The 15,977-nt window shown below is 36.4% G+C and overlaps 1 protein-coding gene and 1 long non-coding RNA gene across 2 annotated transcripts in view; both read left to right on the top strand.

Moving 5' to 3' along the window:
* The window catches only part of st6gal2a (ST6 beta-galactosamide alpha-2,6-sialyltranferase 2a), an 88,240-nt gene that overhangs the window by 42,437 nt on the left and 29,826 nt on the right, over positions 1–15,977 (top strand). The window contains exon 4 of the mRNA XM_030124914.1: positions 15,877–15,974. Within this exon, the coding sequence (XP_029980774.1) occupies positions 15,877–15,974 (98 nt within the window). The remainder of the gene's footprint in view (positions 1–15,876; positions 15,975–15,977) is intronic.
* On the top strand, positions 2,807–3,481 carry LOC115412417 (uncharacterized). The gene is made up of 3 exons (XR_003934340.1): positions 2,807–2,820; positions 3,164–3,166; positions 3,353–3,481. It is a non-coding gene; the product is annotated as an uncharacterized LOC115412417 (long non-coding RNA).

The following is a 15,977-nucleotide window of genomic DNA, read 5'->3' as shown; positions in this document are numbered from 1 at the left end:
TGGCTAGTAATAAGAAGATACTGACGTTGTCAGCTCTCTGGCTTCTTCTTATGGAAGAAGAAAGATGTCGCAGGTGAAAACTAAGGAGAAATCGCACTATGCTAACAATGCTAACGGTGTTCACTTCATGGAACGAATGAAGTCCATAGGCAACACTGACTGGCACTCATTCAGATATGATATGAGCAGTTCATGGCCTATTATAAAATACAGTAATGGTGTGAAGCACCTTGGCATAGCTGTATTCACATGGAAACTTCTCATTCACTGATTCACTAGTCAAGGTCTGTCCCTCCACCAATCAGATTGGTCTGACTGAACGACTGGTAATGGCCGATTACACATGTTAAATCAGCCAAAAAGACTGGCAACGGCATTAATGATGGCCGATCGCACGAAACACACCAAACAGACTCATGTCACCGACCTTGTCATCTCAGAGTCTGGTTTCAACCAGCCTGATATGTAAAGTGTCATGAGATAACTTTTGTTATGGTTTGGCACTGTATAAATAAAATTTGATTGACTGTTTGATTGATTGGCCCGATGACATCCCACCGCCGTAAATCGGGTTGGTGTGTCTTTGCCTTTACGCCTAGTACCTTGTGGCTCACCAAGCTATTGAATTTTAAATGACACCAAATCTACTTATGGTCTTTGCATCTACGTGGGTTTTTGTGTGGCGTTTACTGATTGACTTGTCAAGCTGATTGCGAGCAGCGTTGAGTGTGTGCCTAGTAGGTTATATGTCTTTGCATTTGAGAGGGTGTGCTTTGGTTTGGAGACTTTGGCAGCTCTTTGGTAAGTGGGGAGAGTGTGAACTCAGTGACAGATGGCTCGCTAGAAAAAAGCAGAACCCCCTCTGGTAACCAATCAGGCATCTTCACATCATATATAGCTTTCTTACATTGCCATGTGAATTCAGCCGCTCAGAGAAAGTACAAGAGTTAATAATAATGAGGGCTGTATGTGTTTTATTTCGATTATGTCTCTAAATCACCAACACAGTTGCTTAGACATTGGCTGCCCTAGATAACATTGTCCTAGAAAGAGAAGCAGAGCAAACAACTTGCATAGAAAATGGCTTGCATGTGCTGTAAATCTGCGTCTGTATATAACCTTGCGGTCTTTGTGGATTTGTGAAGATGCATACCAAAAGATCAATACCGGTGCTTTAACCACTGCTGTAAAATTTCCTAAGTTAAGAAAGAAATGTGAGCTGTCCGAGGTCAAATTTATTTATAAAGACGCAGGTGCAAACAGGTTTAAGTACAGAATAAATACAGTTTTAGGAAACGTGTATACATGTAATAACACAGATTGTACTGATATGATTGTATTGATCAATAAAAGGATATTTTTGACATTTTAGCTTGAGGTTTGTCGTTACTGGGCTAACTATATAAGGAAACACAAAAACAGTCTGTCTGCAATTTTAAGCTCCAGGCCTTAAATTTAAGATGCACAGATGCTTGTAAATCTCTGTTGAAACATCACCATCCTCCGTGTTTGCATTTGTTTTGCTGTGCAGTAACGTGACCCACATGCACATAAACAAACATGTCTTATTTTAGCTCCATACATTTGACTATCACTTTACCTTTAATATCTTACATATATTATTAAAAAGCCCATAGGAAATACAGATCATGGTGAAAATGTGAAAGCCTGTCTGCCGGTGATTTTCCTTCATGGCCAATTCGTCCTCTGAGATTGTTGGCGTTACTGTATGTCTTTGTGTGACACAGCAGCAGAGTATTGGTCCACTGTGTCATCATCATGGTATTCACCTCTCAAAAGAAAAGATCTGTTTCCAAAGGCGACTTGACGGATGAGATAATTGTAATACAGCTGATTAATTATTGAACAGACTCACTGTGTTGAATAAGCTGGACATTAATTTTCCAGCTTTGCCTCAACAGGAAACAAACTGCATTGATTTCCCTTTTGTGTGTTTAGACCCATCCCTCTACCTCATCCAAAAGTCTGCGCTGCATCGAAACTACACAGTATTTGAATTGTGACAAATCAGCTAATAATGAATGTGAAAATTATCCCCCTATTCTGTGGCATTTGGCATTTTGTTGACATTCAGATTATTGGGTATCTGTGCGGCTGCAGTGTTCATCATGTAAAGGCTTTGTTCACTGTAACAGAGGTCAGGTAATGTGTGACTGCCATCATGTGGTGAATAAAAGAAATTGCATCTCTACTACATTTAAAAATAACAAATATTAACATTATGTTGCTTTTATTAATATTATTGGGACTGTAGCGTCACAGTGGTTCTGCCTTTGGGGACCGAAACAGGAAATGAAAAGGTTGAAAGGAACATGATACTCAAGATTTGTTGGTCTTATCAGAATGATAAATATTTACACTGTTAGATCAGTCTGACCCGTGGTATCACTTAAGATGTTCAACCTACTCTGCCATTCATTCATTTCCGTTCTCCAGAGAACAGCAGCCAGTCTTCACAAAGAACAAACTGGAGACTCAACCTTTTCACAATTTGTTTATAGCATTTGTCATAAATAAATGATGTGAGCGATGAATGGGATGAATTATGTAAATTCACTGTTATTTTTTTTTTTTTTAACATATATTACACAGTTCTTCTCTAAATAATGTTACCACTTTTGTTATAAAGAAAAACATATTAAACTTGAGGTTGATTGATATTAGATTTTTAAAGACCAGTAATGATATTTTGGAGAAGGAAAATCAGCCAGAATTAACCTCGGTAACAATCAAAAATAAGTTATTAGGTGATAAATAACTGAACATTCAAGTCACACAGAGCAGCTACAGTCCTGGAAGGTGAAATTTTTAATCTTGTACGGGTTAATTATTAGGATTATGATGCACAAAATGATTAAAGCTGCAGGAGCCAACGCCTCCTCTCTGGGTTCAAAGCAAAACACAAGATGGATGATGCAATATTGTTTCATGCTGTTGTGGAAAAAAAAAAAAAATAAGTGGTGCCACTATTCCAAGATTCCATGTTGTGACACAGACTATGGCCATAGAATCACATACAGGTTGAATCTGATCAATAATTGCATGTATGTATTAAACACCTACCTGTGAAAACACCTGAGATTAAGCCAAATCTGCATCACTGGTTGGACCCTGAAACCACAGGAAAAGAGTGTACGTAGAGGAAGTTTCATGTCCTCAGACCACTTGAATTACAACATGACGACAGATACTGTATTTCTGGCATTTTTCCCAATGACTCCATCAAGCACTGCGGCATTTGCTTGTTTGTGCAAATTAGGAACTGTGAATAAAATCATCTTGAGTGAACAAGATACACAACAGGGGGAAAAACGTTCTCAGACGCCCTTAGAATTTTACACAATGTCAAATACTATCATGAAATATTTGTGGAAAAATCTTTTTGTGTTTCAGAAGGTGTGGCTACATCAGACAGACACAAACAAATGTATTTTTTTGTTCACTGCTAAAAAAAAAAAAACCAAAACTATGGATGTGTTTCATTATTTTGCTTAGATATCAAGTTTTGATCTCGACAGAACCGAGCACATGCAAAAGGGATCATGTGGGTTTGGAGAATGGAACAATACTTGGCAGAGTTTAATGACTTAAGAGTGATTTGTAATGTAATATATTACAAATGCATTAGGGTGTCCAAAAACTTTTTTCCACCACTGCATAAAATACCACCTTTTGGGCCTTAATGGTCTCCCTAAATGAATCAATAAGCATCAAATGCTGAAAAAGCAGGGAAGTCTTTGTTCAGTTTTTTTTTTTTTTTTAGCTATTATTTTCCCTTTAAGTCTGTGATTCTACGTGTGAAGCCTGATATTAACCATCAATCAGATACAAGTTATTCCAGTGGTTCCCAACCTTTTTTGGCTCGTGACCCCATTTTAACATCACAAATTTCTGGCGACCCCAGACATTCAAAACATTTTTTTTGCTAAAATTAATTTGTTTTTGATCATGTAATAGTTTGCTGTACTATGTTGCAAATAAATGTTAATTTTAGAGGACATTTGGTCTATATAATGTATATTATTATGGACGGAGGCAGAAAAGCCAGGTGTAGATGACTGCACAAAGTGAGAATTTATTTTCCTCGGTCAGGATATGTACAGTCAGTCCAGCTTGGATTTACAAGACTGATAATTAATACTGAACAAACAAGAACTCAAACTATGAATTATGGAAGAGCTGCAGCATCTGAAACTGACCACAATGAACATTTGAAAGATAAACAGTACCACAGTGCTTCAGTTTCAGCTTCAGAGTTTGTCATGTCTTTTATGTGTTGGGGTTGTCTCTATCAACTCACCATATATTTTTTATTAGTAATTTTTTTTTTTTTTTTTTTTTAATCAATTACTAGAAATTTCAGGCGACCCCATTTGAATTTCAGGCGACCCCACGTGGGGTCCCAACCTCAAGGTTGAAAAACACTGTGTTATTCTGATAGTGACAGTTTTTGAAATATCAGCTCGTGGCCTTAATTTAACACAGGGGACAGAAATGAAAAACAAGACGCCTACTGAAGTTGGAGAAGGTGTAATGAAACACAATAGGTAAGGATGTCAAGAGAGGCGTTTTTAACCTCTTTAAAACAGCCAACATTAGCCTGACAGTCCCTCTGTTTCTCCAGGCCATAACAGTTGATTGGATCAATAATGTTTGGAACAAAGCAATTTAAGACCAATCAAGTGAAGTTTCTTAAATGTCAGTCCATATCCCAGCACGACACTGACAGAAATAATACTTATCTCTGTAACTGGAGCCTGGAAAGGAGTTCGAAGTTTTATTACAACGGAGTGCACGGTAGTAATTTGGGGGGAAAAAAACATTTAGCTTTATTATATTTATTCCCAGATAAAAGCTCAGATCTTTAAAATTAGGCCAGTCTTCATTAGATCAACGAAACACAAGTTTCTGCTTTTTTACTTTGCTCAGATGAGACATTCTCATTTTTAGGAAAAAAAAAAACTAAACCGTAGAGCAGTTAAAACACATCTGCCAGAAACAGGCTACGCAGGGTCAGGGACATTAAGCTGAAAGCCATCTGGCAGAAGTGTCAAGAGATCTAACACTACATCCACGTCTACATCTTAGGTTTTAATGCAAGTTTCGGAGTGCTCATACAGGCTGTACCTCTATCAAAGCAACTGTACAGAATAAACAAACTGTAAAATATTCTGCGATAAGAGAAACATAACGGGTCAATTGTGAACAAACTGTACCAACAGAGGCAACGGGATCAACTTTAATCTCCCAGACGCTGATGTATGGGCACCTTTAAGAGTAAAATAAATCAAACTCCAAGACACCGTGTGAATAATGGGCTTTTAAAGCTGTATTTTAATCACCGTGCACGTCGCAAATACCACATATATTATGGCAGTGACGCTGTTGATGTAGAAAGCAGAATACTCACTGTAAACCTAAAGGGATTGGATTTATTTTGAGTGAACCTATGTGATGTACACAGCGGAAGAAGAAATGATATGAAGTCTCAGCTGGTGAATGTGTTCATCTGTACAGGCATAAAAAAATGTCACTGTCATATATACTGAAAGATAGAAAAACTACATGAAAAACCTTCAGTGAGGGGCAAATGATAGTAAAATATTAAAAGCTAAAGCCTTAAATCAAGTGTCACATAGATTAATTTTCCTGCATTCTGATTGGACTTAATTGGATGAGGTACTTAAACCGATTAAAGTCATTAAAAAAAAAAAAAGAAGTAAAACTACGACCTGGTAAAATCTGTTCTAAAATTAGACTTGATATGTCTCTTCTTGAAAATCTAATCTTCTGCAGCTCTTTTCAAGTAAAATATCTATTTTTTTTGCATTTGATAAAACCACATTCTTTTAGAAGCGTATACAATTTATGTCCTTGTCCTTGTCCTGCTCATTGTAGAGGTGTAGAAATAAATATCTTGAAATGAAAGCAAGTTGAAACTCCACTTTTCTAAACAGTTCTGTGACATTTCTGTACTTGTCAAACTGCTTGTGTGTGCTGTTGGAAAATAAAAATACTTGACTGTTTTCAAGTTGTCATGACTCAGAAGGAGCGAATAAGTCTTTTTATTGAACTGTCACCGTTAAGGCCGCAATTTACTTGGAGACTGAAAAATTGGCTTGAGAAAATAGTCCTTACAAGCTGTGTGTAGTTTTACCTACTGTACTTAAAGGAGTGATATTTAGCTTTTTTTTTTTTTTTTAAATGTAATTATGCATTTTAAAACATTTCCCTGTGGTCTACATAAACTGTAAATGCTATGTTTGGGCCTGAATTCTTCATTAATTCAACTCCCCAGGTCCATCTTCAACCCTATTTCTGAGTAATGACACTAGATAGGTGGTTTTGAGCGCTGGCCCTTTAAATGCACATGAGCCACTTCATGCTCCACCCGCTCCAGGTTGTTGGCTGTGCTGCTCTGTCCCGTTCAGCCAACAACTGAACATTTTAGGTAATCGGCTCAAAGTTTGGACATATTTTCAGTATGGACTACAACTGCTGCTGCTGACAAACAATTATGTCATACTCAGAGAAATGTTCGTCAGAAGTCTTGACCTTATATGTGCAAATGTCGTGACGTAACTAGTTACAGACGTAACAAATTAAGCGGAAATTAAAACGGGTTGTAGAAATCCTCTGCCAAAATGAATATAAAGATAGCTTTGCAGCACCTAGAGGGTTCAAATTCAAACTTTTTGAACTATTATGGTCCCCAAATACACAAATAAATGTACCAATGACTAATAAAACCGGGTTTAGCAAAATATGACCCCTTTAAAGGCGTCATAAAGAGTGGGGGAATTTGTGGCTATTATTATCTTAAACTTACGTGAATTAGGGCTGCACAATATATCATGAAATGCACATGTGCTGTTGTCATATTGCATTAATGCTGCACAATTAATCACAAAAACTGTCAAATCCTGATCTATTCAAGATTTGCGAAAGGTTGCAATGTAAAGGTCCAGCAGGTGACACTGGACATGATGCCAGTTCATTGCAGATGCCATATCTTAAAATTAGAAAATGTTGAATTCAGAAAAAGCCCCAATTCAGAATATCCAAATGTAATATGCTGTTTACATACAAAACAAAAGTGGTTCCAGGCACAACAAAACCCCGCCCCTCGCACATATTGTAGCTTATTTTGGCATCGATCCAGCTGATGTCATCATGTTTATGCATGTGCTGATGTCAGCAGAGCTAGTGCCTCTATATGTGTACCAAGTTTGAAGTATATTGAAACAAAATTGATGTTTGTATAGACATTTGAAATTTCACCCATTAGAAGTAAATGGGAGGAAAAAACAAAAGATTAAAAAAATTCATAAAAAATTTAAACTTTGACCTACTATACCCAGAATGTAATCACATCTATTCTGGGTCACTGGTAATCTATAAACCTAATTTGGTATGAATTCAACCCACAGGTTTGCTGCTACAGATATTTGAAATTTCGCCCATTATAAGTAAACGGGAAAATTTTTTTTTAAAAATTCATAAAAAATTTGAACTTAAACCTACTGTTCCCAAAATGTAATGAGATCTATTCTGGGTGGCTGCTAGAGTGTCAACAAAGAAACAAGCAAACTGAACCAAAAACAATAACAATAACCCTTGCCTCCCCTTTGTGGGGTGGGGTAAAAATAGTGTATAATAGTGCATTATTATTGTGTGTATAAACAAAAAAAACTTGTAAGACAGTGCTACCAACAGCCCATTCGGAACATGACATTCAATTTGTTATATAATAATTGCTAAAAATAATAAGAATTAAATCATAAGAATTTGTGTCAAAGCAGAAATATTACTGTTGTTATACTGACCTTTTTAAACAACGATCAAACCCTCAGTTGGCTGTGATTGAAATGCAGGAAAATGAGTGGTACTTTTCTGTTCTTGGTGAAACAGTTTTCTTACCGCACCTTGCAGACAACACATCACCTCAAGGCAGCACAAAGACCCAACTGACAAGTACAACGCCACATCTGAATGGCATACAAAACAAAATACTCTTCTGTATGCTTTGCCAGTTTTAGAACAAAGGCTCCAAACTGAGCTATTCGAGTCATTAATTCCTGTGTTTTTCGCATTTAGTTTTTTCCACCCACTGTGTCAAAGTAATATGTATTTTTTTTTTTTTTTTTCTCTGTAAGTGGTTTAAAAGCTTGATAATATCCCATCACGTCAAAATTAGCCCCTTTTTTCCCTGTGTTAAAGAAAACTTCTGTTTACAGTATTATTGCAGCAGGAGGGCAAACTCAATGTCAAGCTGCTAAGCATGTGCACACGTCGGCTCAGTGTTGTGGTGAATGCCAATCAGAAGCGTGACAGTGGACTCGTGACAGTGATAAAGGAGTATCACACTAAAGGCTGGAGGATCATCTATTGTGGTGTCAAATAAACCCATAAGGATCAGTGAAACCGACAGATCGATTGTCAGACCGTCTGGCATTACACGTTTGTAATTATTACTAAATCCATCCATCAAACTGAGGATTTCGTGATGGTGTGGAAGCTGGGGGGCATCACAAACAAAACAACTAACATACTGACTTCATATGCAAAGAAGAATATTTTTTTTAAGTTAAGCTTTGTGTTTTTGTTGGCCCCTTTTCAGTTACTTGAACTAACCACTAGAGAGCACTTTAGTTATTTCTAAGAAACAGTCAGCATGATCATTATTTACTCTGCACTGACTGTGTTGTCATGGTAACGCTGGTCACATTGGGCTGCTGATCTTACCATATACTCGAAAACATTCTCGTAACTGGCTGTGTATATTTTTAGCAGCCCCCTTTCATCATAACACGCGTTTTCAGAGCAACAACGGTATCTGTATGATAAGGTGGGCAGAAGTGAATTAACCCATAAAGACCCAAACATCCACCGACAACCAATAATGTTTAATACCTGGTGATCCACTAATCCTATCAATACATGTACATAACTGGTGTAAAATGCAGAATGCCATCTTTTCATGGTCATCAGATATGACCCATTTGGACGTTCAGAGGCTCCGTAGTGAATGTGGAAACACCGTCATCTTCTACAACATTGATTCACCAGTGAGACCCATGGAGTTGGATCAATGACAGTAGATGGAGACACTTAGTTTATGTTCAGTTAATAATAGATTTTGCTGAAAAAGTCTGTTTTTCTTCAGTTGTCTGTGTTTCTGATGTAATAACCTTTGAATTTACTCTGAGCTTTTTTGGAACATCTACATGATCAATAAATTAAATTTTGAAAAACACATGATTTTTACTGAAAAAACACAAAACAAAGATGATAATATTACAATAAATGGTGATAAGTCACTTAGGAAAGGTTAAATATAGAGAAAAATTCACAAAAGTCACACTGGGTCTTTATGAATTAACCCATAAAGACCCAAACATTCACTGACGACCAAAACCATCTACTGATCTAAACTGTTTAATAACTGTTAATCCATTAATCCCATCAGTCCATGTAAATAATTGGTGTAAAATGCAGTGTGTCATCTTTTTATGGTTATCAGATCTGACCCATTTGGATGTTCAGAGGCTTCGTAGTGAACATGGAAACACTGTCATCTTCTACAGCATTGATTCACCAGTAAAACCCATGAAGTTGGATCAGTGACAGTGGATGGAGACACTTGGTTTGCTGACAAAGTCACTTTTTCTTCAGTTTTCTTTGTTTGTGATATAGTAACCCTCAACTTTCATCTGAGCTTTAAAGAACATCTATATGATCCATGAATTAAATATAGGAAAATACCTGATTTTCACCGAGAAAACACAACCTACAAAGGATAATGTTATAATAACTGAAGATAAATCACTTAACGAATCTCAAATAGAGAAACATTTTTATTTGGGAACTGACACAAAAGTAGCACTGGGTCTTTATGGGTTAAACTACACTGAAGCCAGTCAACTTTATTATTAGCCTGCTATAAGAGTCTGAAACAGAAACAAGCTTCCACATCAGTCAAATAAAAATGAAATAATCATAAGCTGAAAAACTATGATCAAATGTTTGAATCTTTGTTTAGTTTATTTCAGGGTCCTGCTCCGTCTCCACGTCAGACCTAGAGAAGACTTTATCATTCCTAGGGTAAGAAGTTATTTCAGCAAATCCATATTTTCGATAACAGCATTCATAGAATGGAATCCAGAGTCCAGATGAAGTGGAGAAATAATCGCCTACCGCTGTTTTACTCGTCAGCTTTAGTTGTGGCTCATAAACAGCCAAACGTGAACACAGCGTATCTGTTCCTGCCTCTTACCTCACTAATGTTTATTTATTTAGTATTAGTCAATTACAGAAGTATTTGGACAGACATAAATGTTGTAATTTGGCCTCTATTCATCACGACAGTGGAAGTGAAATAAAATTATCATTTTTTTCAGTTATGTTCAAGATTTAACAATAACATTACCTTTTTAGGAATTACAACCATTTTCAACAAAGGCTCAAAAGTAATTGGACCAGGTTGTTAAAAATATGAGGATTGTTTGGGGGTGACTATGGCTCTGTTGGTAGAGTCTAATGACAGAAGGGTTAGTGGTTCAAATCCTGGCTCCAACTGTCCACATGTTGAAGTGCCCTTGGGCAAGGCACTGAACCCTACATTGCTCCCGGTAGGGCCTGGCAACGCCTCACATGGCAGCAGCTACCCACTTGTGTATGAGTGTGTGCATGAATGGGTGAATGTGAGGCTTTGTAAAACGCTTTGGACACCATGAAGGTGTAGAAAATGTGCTATATAAGTGCAGTCCATTTACCATTTTTTATACTTGGATGAAAATCCTTTGTGTTCAGTGGCTGCCTGATGTGTGGAACTCATGAACACATGGACATAGTGGACATAGTGGACATGGGCCTTTACTAAAGACACCTTCTGTTTGTTTATGGGTGACTGAAAAGCTGCTCTGGTGGGTTGAGATCAGGTTACTGACTAGGCCAATTGAAGAACATCCCATTTCTTTACCTTCACAAACTCTTGTGTTGCTTTTGCAGTTTGTTTTGGGTTTTTATCCATCTGCCATGTGACACAATGTTCTGTCAGTTTTACAGTTTTAACAGTTTTAGTGTCTGTTGCATTGTATTTATTTGTGTTTTTTCTGTTGTTTTATTGATTTAGATTATTTATTACATTTTCTTTCTTATCTACGTTGTTTCTGTTTTTGGCTGAATTTAACATCTGGCCAGAGACAACTAATGACAAACAAACAGTTTCTTACATTTCTGGTGATTAATGATCACTTTCCCAGTCAAATAAAGCAAGAAGTGAATAAAATGAAATGACTGACAGGAACATCTTACTGTGAGGAGATGTGAGGAAGTTTGAGTTGAACTTCATACTGTTTATCAAAACAGCTGCTTGTTGAAGTTTCCTATGGAATGACCAACCACAGCGGTTCTGTTTGAAACGCATTAGGGCACACATTACTTATTCACTGGATTACAAAAGGATTACAGAAATGTAATTAACTATTTTAATCACTTATTCACTTTGACTTCATCACTTATACATGTAGCTTATCGCATATAATGGCTTTTTGATTAGTTTTATAAAAGGTTTTGAACATGCTGAGAAGTATAAATATTATATTCCATTTCTTAATCACATACTGAAAGTTTAATGTGTATTGATCAAACACACAGTTTAACAGTATAGAAGCTACCTTTGAGTAAAAACATTACTTAGTTAGTATATGTTAAACATTTTGCGCATTCAAGTGCCTCAAGAAATGAAAGCTTGATGAGTTGTTTTAGGCTATAGGTGAACTTGTTTATTTGCATCCAGAGTGGGAAATTAAGAACTGATCATAAGTGATCACTGGGGCAGCATGTGAAGACGCATTCTGATTCCTGCTGTGAAGTGATGCACTTACACCTGCCCACTTGAGATGTGATTACACACAACATGTTCACCATGGCAGGTGTGAACAGGACCGTGGAGACCACTCCTTGTGACTCATCCCACCCTTAATGATGTTCCACTCAAGTTTGTCCCTACAGCTTTTCTGATTGGCAACATACATGCATGACAAAAACATGCAAAACAGCATGATATATCCTTCATATAAGGTGTAACTAAAGCTGCAACAAACAATTATTTTAATTAATAGTTAATCTATTTTTGTTTTGTTTTTTTTGATCAATCAGTTACCTTTTCTTTTTTTTTAATGTCAAAAAATGGTGGAAAAATGTATTTAGTGTTTCAAAATTCCAACAATGACATCCTCAAATGTTGAGTTTAAAGTAAAGGAAGCAGAACATATACACATTTAAGAAACTGGGAGATGAAATGTGTTTCATTAATTCAATATAATAACAACATTTTTATTTGCAAATATAATTTATTTACAAACAATATTTTTCTAAGTAAGTACAGATGATCACACTATATTCATTTTGTGATGTAATTACATGAGGCTGTTAGATACAATGAGTCGCCCTTTGGCTTTTTTAAAACACGTATTTATTGAGATTTTCTTCTATTAACCAAGAGATCAGATTAATCCCAAGGTTGCTGTGGATTAATTTCAATTAATCATGATTAAATATCATTAATTTTTAATCTATATAAATTGCGTTTCATTTTGCATAAGCAAATAGACTCAAGAAAGAAGGGAATATACGTGCACTTAATGGGTTTGTTGCAAGCTAGGCGACACATTAGCCGAAGTGCTAGCAGAATCCCCAACTAATGTATGCTTCGCGTTAATGTGGTATTTCAAGTTGGAAGAAAACTCCTTCCTACAGAGTTTGCACAATACTTCATGTCGGTCAGCTGTTCCATCTTGTTTTTTTTTTTTGGTTTTTTTTTGGCCTCATATTTCCCCCCAGAGGGCCAAAGTGCTGTTTAGTGTCTTCCATCTTTATTGGTTGGTTCTGCGGCCTGTCACTACCAGATCAACTGCCCATTTGTTCATGCGTGACACTAACTCTACTTGGACAAACTGACCCAAATGTGTTGCCAGAGAGTCATTCTGCACTGCAGATGGATTAATTGCGTTAACATTTTTAATCAGATTAATCCTGATGATGATGATGGATTATTCTGTGTTAACACATTAGTTTTGACAGCCCTAAAAAATACAAAATGCACACATAAAAAAGAAACAACTAATAATATTACAGGGAAAAAACACACAATCAAATAAATAAGAAATAAATCAGTTTGTCCATCCAACCATCACCAGATATAGCCTATTATTGTTCTCAAGAAAATTGTAGAAAATGGTCCATATTTCCTGAAACTTGTCAAGTCTGTCTTATCTTTTCCAAAGCAAGATAGAAAGTCATTCCCTTCAACCACTGTGTGTGTGTGTGTGTGTGTGTGGGGGGGGGTTTCCATGATCTATCTATCCACTGGTTAGCTTCCAAAAATCACATATTCAGCCAGGATGTAACATTTTTTGCAAATTACAAGATCCTTTGATAAATACGCAATAAGCACATTCTAGGACTTAGAGGAACTTCCTTGCCAGTGATTGTACCGCCCTTTGGCACTGGTTACCTGTGATACATAATTCATAGAGAAGTTTTTTTTGTCGTTCACTCTGCTGTTGAGAGAGCGTGTCGCCTCTCTTTACAACCACATAACATCTTCTAGACGAGCATCAGTCCTGGAGATTAAATCCAGTTGGGAGCAGCTTTAGGGAGGAGTCAGGTTGGGTGTTTATAGGCTAGAGGCTTTAAGGATATTAACTCCAACACCCTGTACCATCCTGGGCTGGATTCAGTCCCAGGTTCTCCACAGGCTCCTTTTAAAATCCTGTTTGACGCATGTATTGGTCCTGCCTGAGGTCATTGAACTACGGGGAATCCTTATTTGACATGTCTCAAGCTATTAATCTCAGAATAATTCCACCTGCAAATCAATATAATGTGAAGTAGTTTTGTTGTCATGACTAATGACCTGTAGGAGAAGACTCAGAACACATGAAACTGTTAAATAAATGTGGAATAAATCTCATCAGTGTCAGTAAATTTACCATGTATTAAATAAATAATTATGTTAACAGAAAACTTCAAGTTGTGGTAAATAGTTAAAATGTTCATGTCAAACTGTTTTTGAATAGAGAAGTACTAGTACTACTAAACTATTTTTAATGCATTGTGATGTTGAATATACAGGGTGGGGAAGCAAAATTTACAATATTTTGAGGCAGGGATTGAAAGACAGTGTATGACCAATTAGTTTATTGAAAGTCATGAGAATTTATTTGCCACAAGAAAATGTACATAATAGAAAATGTTTTTATTCTATGTGTCCTCCTTCTTTCTCAATAACTGCCTTCACACGCTTCCTGAAACTTGCACAAGTGTTCCTCAAATATTCGGGTGACAACTTCTCCCATTCTTCTTTAATAGTATCTTCCAGACTTTCTGGTAATAGTTTTGCGCATAGTCATTCTCTTCTTTCCATTATAAACAGTCTTTATGGACACTCCAACTATTTTTGAAATCTCCTTTGGTGTGACGAGTGCATTCAGCAAATCACACACTCTTTGACGTTTGCTTTCCTGATTACTCATATGGGCAAAAGTTTCTGAAAAGGTATGGATAATAGTGTTAGGTATGATTATGACATCAATATATGTTTGGTTTCAAAACAATTGACGTAGTGCCTGCTGAGAAAAAACAACTAAATGTTCATTGTAAATTTTGCTTCCCCACCCTGTGTGTATACATACATATATATATATATATATATATATATATATATATATATATATATATATATATATATATATATATATATATATATAAAACATTTATTTATTTATTTATTTATTGATTTTTTGCTAAAAGAGAAAAGCAGTGTTTGCTTAGTAGTTGGTACCTCAGGAAATTTTACAATAGTAACATCAATACAACAATTACAACGATAAACCATACACAGTCCTTGTTAGGGCTGCACGATATTGGAAAAAACTAACATTGCAATTTTTTTTAACCCTGTGATATATATTGCGATATGAAAAAATACTCAGGAGGATAAAACAGCTGTGTGGTGCCGACATAAATGGTCAAACAAATTAGCTGTGTGTCCTCTCATTGTGGCGACAGGTGCAAGGAACTGTCAACATAGAACACGTGTTTTAGTATCATCCTTCTTGTTGCCAAAATAATTCCAGATAACCAATGTTGCTTTCTTTTTGGAACAGTCTTAGTTTTCTGTGATTTTCTCTTGCTCATTGCTCATTTTTCAGTGTTTTTACCAACAACTCACCCCATGTACAGGGGTGTGGTCTGCTTTGACAAACTGATTAAGAACGATTGTGATTGGTGGATTGCTGTACGCACTGTGTGTGTCAGGTACTCAGGTTGAAATTAGATGAGAACACATTGAGTTCATTTGCCTCCTACATTACAGGACCTGCCATGTGATTATTGCGCATTCGTACATCGCGATGACGATGCTCATTGTTATTATAAAATGTTACTCCACCTCCTGTAAAATCCTCCACTACAGTCTCAACTAAATCCTGCGGTTGTGACTTTGTGCCCTTTTTGAGGATGAGTAGAATTAATTTCAAGGATCATATTGAACTTTAACGTTTTCCTCATTAAGCCTTACTCTCTGATGATGTATAAATGGTACTCACTAGGATTATTTTTTATCACTGTTTAATTCATGTATAGAACAAGAGCTTTTCCCTGGGATGAAACATTAGAAAATGTTTGAAATGTGATAAATACAAAGTGCATTTCCTGTGTTTCTGTCTGTTTTTATCATTATGGTCCTATTTAAAAATGTAGGTAAAAAGTGTCATGTGACACTAAAACACGTAGAAGTGCATAATAATACTGTATATAACTCACAGCACTTCATCACCTGCCTTTCAGACACTCATGATGCTGTTTTACGGTTCAATGCTGCACCGACCGATGGATACGAGAGAGATGTGGGGAATAAAACCACTATACGCATCATCAACTCACAGGTG

Source organism: Sphaeramia orbicularis, chromosome 21 (genome assembly GCF_902148855.1).
Source record: "Sphaeramia orbicularis chromosome 21, fSphaOr1.1, whole genome shotgun sequence".
Classification (NCBI taxonomy): Eukaryota; Metazoa; Chordata; class Actinopteri; order Kurtiformes; family Apogonidae; genus Sphaeramia; species Sphaeramia orbicularis.
This window is presented reverse-complemented; position numbering and strand designations above follow the sequence as displayed.